This window comes from Anarrhichthys ocellatus, unplaced genomic scaffold (genome assembly GCF_004355925.1).
Source record: "Anarrhichthys ocellatus isolate YVR2014 unplaced genomic scaffold, GSC_Weel_1.0 scaffold282, whole genome shotgun sequence".
Classification (NCBI taxonomy): domain Eukaryota; kingdom Metazoa; phylum Chordata; class Actinopteri; order Perciformes; family Anarhichadidae; genus Anarrhichthys; species Anarrhichthys ocellatus.
The window spans coordinates 9,220-16,700 of record NW_022280302.1 but is presented as its reverse complement, the minus strand read 5'-3'; the positions used below and the strand labels follow the sequence as shown (position 1 = coordinate 16,700).

The following is a 7,481-nucleotide window of genomic DNA, read 5'->3' as shown; positions in this document are numbered from 1 at the left end:
GGACGGAGATTCAGTGAGGTAACGTTAGCTTTGGCCTTAATGCATTCATCGTACTGTGGTTTGTGGTGATTTTTCAGGTGGTTGAACAAGTTAGTAGTATTGCTATGCGGCGCAGACACAACTCTAACGCACTCTGTGCATATGATTTGTTCTTGGTTAACATCACTTGGCCTAAATCCAAAAAACTTCCAGACAACAGATGATGATCCTTTGAGGGGCTAGCTCCTCGCCTTCTGCTCCTGACATTTGATTTACCTTTCACACTACACCCGTGACCGTCTGTTCTGTTGTCTGTCTCTCTACTCTTCTACTAATAGCGGAGTCTGCAGGGTACACACAGATATACACACTATATATACATATATACACGTACATATGTATGTATGTATGTATGTATGTACACATACATACATACATACACACACACACACACACATAATAATCGATAATCAGACTCATTGATTAGATTCTATTAATAATCGATAATCAGACTCATTGATTAGATTCTATTAATCAATAAACACTCATTGATTCGATTCTCTTAATAATCGATAATCAGACTCATTGATTAGATTCTCTTACGGTTCTCGGTCTCGTTGCTCAATGATTTCCATGGAACATTCAGCGGTACGACGCGCAGCTTGTCCTCGTCCTTCTGCAGCTTTCCACCGCCCTCTCTCCTACCCTTCTTGCGGTAAATCTTGGACTGTGTTCCGGGTTCGAGGACGCACACGTCCCGGTCCTGGACCAGACAGTTGACCCGCAGGCACTGCGGCAGTCCGTCCGCTGGGAACCGGACCAGGGCCAGGTCACAGTCCGGGTCGATGCAGCACTCCGCCTGGCACTGCTCCAGGTCGGGAACCTCCGAGATCTTGTCCCGGCTCACCATGGAGGCGTTCAGGTGGACCAGACTCTGGTCCGGATCAATGGACGGGTCCCAGTCACAGTCCAGAGCCAGACCGGTACAGACCAGGACGCAGACCAAGAGACTCGAGCGGTCCATCTTTTGTTTGAAACTCTTTTAAAACTCGACAAAGAAAAGGTGTCTCGGCCCCGCGCGCACTTCCTCATTTGGTGGCTTTTTGTTGTCGCAGATACAATTACCTGAGCGACAGGTGAGGTCACTGTAGCCACGCCCAGCGAACTGCGTCACCAACACGTCTGAGCGACAGGTGAGGTCACTGTAGCCACGCCCACATAGCTGTGTCATCACGTCTCGTGTTTAAAACATTCAGTGCAATGTTGTCAAGATAATCCATAATTTAATTATTAATAAAATTGATTTATGATAATAATTAAATTTAAGTATTGTTTATATTAATAAATACATTATATTATTCATATAGTTATATGAAGTACACTGTATATGTATTATATATTCAGAAGGCCTCCTTCAGGCTGCAGTTCATCTGTTCACATCAGGTGTCGCTGCTGCTCATATATTCTCTATCTAATGTACATGAACCTGAGGAGCACTAGGACCCAGCAGGATCCTCTTATGCTGCATTCTTGTTCTCCTCGGAAATGTCAGTATCAAATAAAAGTGTTGCTGTTTTACTGCACTTTAGATTAGTTTCCTTCATTGACAATTTGATATGAAATAATCTTCCGGTAGTTTCTAAGAGAACACAAACAATACAATGAGAATAATATAATTATAATTATTATTATTATATAATTACTAATCAATTATTAAATCAGATTGAGAAACAAACACAACAAAACACAACAAAAGGTTTTATTACATTTACAAAAAATAAGAACACACGCACACAATACCAATACACACGCATACACACACTCACAGGAATCTGTTTTCCTTAATGTTTCCGTTCACAATCTCTGTCTGAATCTCATTTATCCAACAGCCCCTGAAGGCATCACCAGTCGCGTGGTGCCGCCCTGCTCTGTTTCTATCCGTCTGCACGCGCAGCTTCGACAGTCCACCGGCTCACGCGAATTTTTCTATTATTTTCTATTTTCAAAGCTTCATCAGAATTCATTCATTCATTTATTCCCATTTTCTAAAATCACAAAAGAGAGTAAGGTTTCTACAACGAGACGAAACGAGAGAATTTGGGATTTTATTTCTATTTGTTTTATTATTATTAGTAGTAGTATTAGTAGTAGCAGTAGTAGTAGTACCCACTCGTAGTATTTCTTACTGCAATTCTTTATACTTTTTATTTTTGTCTATCGTTTTTTAAAATATTTTATAATCTGAATATTTGATCCGGTTTTGGGGATTTGTTTGGGAGGCGGACCGTCTGGGTTCAGGTGTGACCGGTCCTGATGGCAGCTCACCGGGTGGGTCGGCGGATGAATAAGGTGAATAATAGTCCGTCATCGAGCCGGGCCGGTGGTCAGAACCGTCAGACCAGGATCACCGTGAAGTACAACCGGAAAGAGCTGCAGAGGAGGCTGGACGTGGAGAAGTGGATCGACTGTGAACTGGATGAGCTGTACAGGGGCCGTGTGAGTACTGCAGTACTACTGCAAACTACAAGTACTACTGCAAACACTACTACAAGTACTACTGCAAACACTACTACAAGTACCACTGCAAACTACAAGTACCACTGAAAAACAACATGTTTTTCAACTGTTGGGGATACTCTGCTCTGTATCTCTACACTGATGGCACTCTGCTCTGTATCTCTACACTGATGGCACTCTGCTCTGTATCTCTACACTGATGGCACTCTGCTCTGTATCTCTACACTGATGGCACTCTGCTCTATATCTCTACACTGATGGCACTCTGCTCTGTATCTCTACACTGATGACACTCACTTATGTGCTGATAAAGTCTTGAATCTTGAAGCCTCACCTTATTCTCTCCTGGAGTCTCTTTAAAGAACTGAGGGTCCACTTTATGTGTCTGAACCTCCAGGGAGGCTTTTATTGATGAGTGAGAGACGGGAAAAGCAGCATTAGAGGGGAGATTGATGACACACCCCCACACATTCACTTATACATATTAGACAGATTTAAGGGGGGAGAAATTATTTAGTGTATGTGTTTGTTGATAAATAGATAATCAGATCGGCCCCTTTGGCTCATTTCCTGTCAGAGACCCAAACTGGACATACACACACACGCACACACAGACATGCACATGCACGCACACAGACAGACAGACAGACACACACACGTTACTTAAGACAGCTTGTCAGACAGACTCATCATCACATCAGTAAAGAGGTCAGAGGTCGGATCACCATGAGGAAGACACAGATGTGAGGATGCAGCTATCAGACGTATTGATTGATGAAGACATCAATGTTTGTGTGATAATGTCGGTGGGTTGGACGGGGTGGGGGGGTCCATACTTATATATTTTATATTTGTGTTGGTTTCATTAGGACTTATTTCCTCCAAACGGTTTTTCTTAATGCTGGACAACGATTCAAATTTTTAATCGCGATTAATCGCATTGTTATGCGCAAAGTTCAATAATGTATTCAAAAGTAGTGTATTGAGCACTTTTATTTTGAAAGTACTGCTATATGAACTAAAGGTCAATAACATTTGGTTTGTACTTTAAACACATCAGGTTGTTGTTAGCAGCAGTATTCCCTTTACACAGCAGCAGTTATAACACAGTTATAATGATTCTGATCATAGGTATTCAGCCGGTGTTCATAACTTCATCTTCATGTGTGTAAGAGATGCAATTTAAATATACACCTTGAAAACTGCAAACCTATCTACGTCATGTTTTTGTTTGTTAAATTCATAGTAGTGATAACTAAATGATGCTTATTACCGGTATACATATTACAAACAAAACACTTTAAAAACTCGATAAAAATAATTTAAATGAATCATTTCTTTTTTGCTTTCTTTGGTATTGTGGTCAGACACATATGCAACGCTGATTACCGTAATATGTGTGGTATTTGTTATAAATGTACGTTGGTACATAGAGGGTGATAAGAAGCTGTACATGGAGGGACTTAGGACCCAGGGGAATGTAGGTGAAGCATGGAACCTGTAGTCTGTACCGTGGCAGTAACCTGCATGAGGAAGTTATGCTCATACAGAGTTGAGTTAAGAGCAGTTTGTTCTCTCGTGCTTATATGTTCATTTAAAAACACGACAATATGTATTTTGATATTGTCACGTTTGATCCTGTAACGAGAAGATCGCGCGCATGTGTGTGTGAGACCGGAGGGACCGCCAGTGACGGAGTTATGGGGGGTTCCTGACCGGGCGTGCCAGGGGGGTTGGCAGCAGCAGCAGGAAGAGACGCCACACAAACAGCTGTTCACCTCTCGCTGCCCGGTTCTTGTGTTAAAAATGTCCGCTTAACAACAAATAAAAAAAACTGCGTTAATTAATGTTAATTAATGAACGCGTTACCGCGATAACGCGCACAGCACTAGTTTTTCTAAATGTTTCTTTAACACAACAAAATATCATCATCAAAACAGCATCATTTTAATATCATGTATTGAAATTCTTCAAACATTATATTAATATTATATTACTTATTATATTAAACATTATTTTAACACAATATTCAGATTGTTTTAACTTTATTCTAACATTGTATAAAAACATTATTTTATTATTTTATGTGACACTGTATTAACTTTATTTTAAGTATGAATCTTAACATTGTTTTTTTAAACTTTTCTAATTATATAACATTACTCTTAATATAATTATTTCAACATTATATAATATTAAATAAACATTATTTAAAACATTTTTTACATCTATAACAACATATTATCTCATTATTTATTATATTACTTTAACATAATGAATAATATATTTATTATTATATAATATATTTAATATATAATATTGTATAACAAGTGAAAGGGATGTAAATGTGTGTTCAGGAGCAGGAGATGCCGGAGGACGTGAACATTGACGAACTGCTGGACTTAAGGACGGATGAGGAGAGAACTCAGAGGCTTCAGGTAAATATATGTCTGTCTCTCATCTGTCTGTCTGTCCTCTCAGTGTCTCATGTGTCTTTCTCTGTCTTTTCAGGACCTCTGTCACTCCTGTAACAACAATACAGAGGTGAGAACCAAATGTACAAGAAACACAAATGTAAAGACAGGAAATGGAATTAAATAAGTGAACATTGACTCTCTGGTCCTCATGACTGTAAAACGGATCTCAGGGCAGTTTTAGTGTTGACTTCATATCTGACTCAGTCAAGAAAAACTGATTATGAACAGAAGATAAAGTAAAACACAGATGAAACTGACTGAATGATGAATGAACGTTTGGTTTTTGTCTGTCGCCGTCTTGGTTCATACTGTTGTGGTAAACAGTGTGGTTTGCTAGATGAATACACTGATTGTAAGTTTGGATAACAGCGTCTGCTAGATGACTGTAATGTAAATGAATACAGCTCCATGAAATCACTTTTATGAACCGTTTTGTTTGTGTGACTTCTATAACACGTACAAAGTAGCACTGAAGGTTATTGTGGCTGGTTGGTGGGTTAGGGTTAGTTGTTGGTGTCTACATGGAGGTAACACCCCCACCCCCCCCACAGTTAAACTTAGTAACACAAGGTGTGAGCACGAATAAGACATGATGATGACACTTTGTGATCAACAGCCCAGCCTGTAGGGCTAACTCCTCCTCCTCTGTGCATCTCCTCCCATCAGTTCTTCATCCGTGAGCTGCTGTTAAAACTTCATGGTTTACAGAAACAAGAGGATCTTTACAACGACGGCATCGACCTCCCTCAGCTTCATATCTACCCCACCCGCCCCGGACCAGCTGACAGAGAGGTGTTGCACTGACAAACCAGCTGCACCCTCTGCACTCTGCTACCCACCACCGACAACCTGGAGGCACCGGACAGCGAAACAAACTCACCTAAACTGTCCCGAGTTCCTCCGACATGAAGAGACTGAAGTTAGTCTGTTCTGTTGGTGACAAACATAAATGTTTTTGTGAGACTCAGTTTTTACACCAGACTCCATTAAAGGTACAGAGTATTTGTACTCCATCAGTGTTGTCCAGTGGTGTATAAAGTACCCAAAAGCCATACTTGAGTAAAAGTAAAGATACCTTACTGGAAAACTACTCCAGTAAAAGTAAAAGTCACCTATTAGAATACTACTTGAGTAAAAGTCTTAAAGTATCTGATATTTATTGTACTTAAGTATCAAAAGTAATTTTCTGATATTAAATGTACTTAAGTATTGAAAGTAAAAGTACAAGTAAATGCTGTTAATAAAAAAGCAAAGGGTCAGAATTTTGAGTGTAGCGCGCGGTGCCCCTGCACGCTTTCTTAATTTTAATTTTTAATCAAAATAACAAAAAAAAAATTTTAATTAAAATTTTTTTTTTTTTTAATTTTTTTTAATTTAATTTATTCCAAATTATTTCTTATCAAAATGTTTTAATTTTATCAAGAAACAAGAAGTACTAAATAAATAAGAGGCCTTTTGTTTGAAACGAACAAAAGTGGAACAAGGGGCTCTCAGCTGTGGATGCGTGAACTGAGAGGACCCTTGCCAGCGACGGACAGACCCGAGCTGCCGTCGGAGTGACCACGGATCCACGGCACTTGTGCCCCGCTGTCCGGTCACTCCCTGTGAGCGCCCCTGATTGCAACGAGAGGCTGCGAGAAGGGGGAGAGATAGCGGATTCCAGTACTCTCTCTATGTGAGTCGCTCACCTGGCCAAATGTGAGAGCGTGGCCGATAGCTCACCCCTCCCTGATTTGCCTCAATGCCTCCGCTTAAGAGAACCTCGGACCGGTAGCTGATTTTCCCTAAATGGTAATAAATCGCCAACACGAGCCCAGTATCGATAGCCCGTTTGCTTTCTTTTCCGAATAGCTAAACAGTGATATACTAAACAGTATAACCGGTCGCTCGAATAGCCGTCGGTCTTATAAATTCTTTTATTTAATTTATTTATTTTATATTCAATTTAAATTGATCCGTCCCTGCTCAGAGCTCAACAGATATAAAGCTCTTTCAAAATAAAGCGGGACTTCCCCGGGTTTCTCTTAACTATAGAAAACGAATGCTAGAATGTGAAGATGTGTGTGCGCATAAAGTATGCAATCAGTTGTGCGCCGTTCTGGATCGCTGCAGACTTACCGCAGGGGCTGGGCTGTCTCTCCGAGAAGCCCTCTCCTCTCTGAGTTCCCAAAACAGTTGAAGAAAAGAGTCGGTCGGAAAAAGTTAAAAAAAGTTCCTTATTTATTTTTGTCCAATTCAAAGTATATTCCCTTGGTCCAAATACAGAGAAAAAGTGATCACCATAAAAAGATTAAAATCAACAAAGTCTTTAAAAAAAACCCTACTTAGTGAGCAGGCTATTTCCAAATGTCCAGAGAAGAAAGTTAAAGATTAACCCAGCGCAGGTTCCAACCTGGTGGGCTTCTCCCCCGACTCAGCTCCTGATCCTTGAAAACCGAGAATATTTATTCTCCCCCTTTCTTGGTGCCTCCGTGGGCCATGACAGTGTCATGGTAACCCCCCCTTAAA

At 40.3% G+C, this 7,481-nt stretch overlaps 1 protein-coding gene across 3 annotated transcripts; it reads left to right on the top strand.

The window, feature by feature from the left end:
* The first annotated feature begins 387 nt into the window (after positions 1 to 387).
* Positions 388 to 6,050, top strand: LOC116401206 (protein phosphatase 1 regulatory subunit 14A-like). 3 transcript variants are annotated; one of them, XM_031879505.1, is made up of 5 exons: positions 388 to 1,172; positions 1,869 to 2,475; positions 4,854 to 4,934; positions 5,008 to 5,040; positions 5,640 to 6,050. In XM_031879505.1, exons 2-5 carry the CDS (start codon positions 2,293 to 2,295, stop codon positions 5,775 to 5,777), a joined length of 435 nt encoding a protein of 144 aa, XP_031735365.1. In that variant the 5' UTR covers positions 388 to 1,172; positions 1,869 to 2,292; the 3' UTR covers positions 5,778 to 6,050. The 3 variants fall into 3 exon arrangements, with proteins under 3 accessions (XP_031735365.1, XP_031735364.1, XP_031735366.1); XM_031879504.1 differs by lacking the exon at positions 388 to 1,172 and having other exon boundaries at positions 1,762 to 2,475; XM_031879506.1 differs by lacking the exons at positions 388 to 1,172; positions 5,008 to 5,040 and having other exon boundaries at positions 1,762 to 2,475.
* The last annotated feature ends 1,431 nt before the right edge of the window (positions 6,051 to 7,481 follow it).

Excerpts from the sequence above, each read along its gene's own strand:
- LOC116401206 (XM_031879505.1), top strand. The coding sequence starts at position 2,293 with ATGGCAGCTCACCGGGTGGGTCGGCGGATGAATAAGGTGAATAATAGT. Across the intron at positions 4,935-5,007 it reads AGAGAACTCAGAGGCTTCAG|GACCTCTGTCACTCCTGTAA; the intron begins GTAAATATATGT and ends CTGTCTTTTCAG. Across the intron at positions 5,041-5,639 it reads CCTGTAACAACAATACAGAG|TTCTTCATCCGTGAGCTGCT; the intron begins GTGAGAACCAAA and ends TCCTCCCATCAG.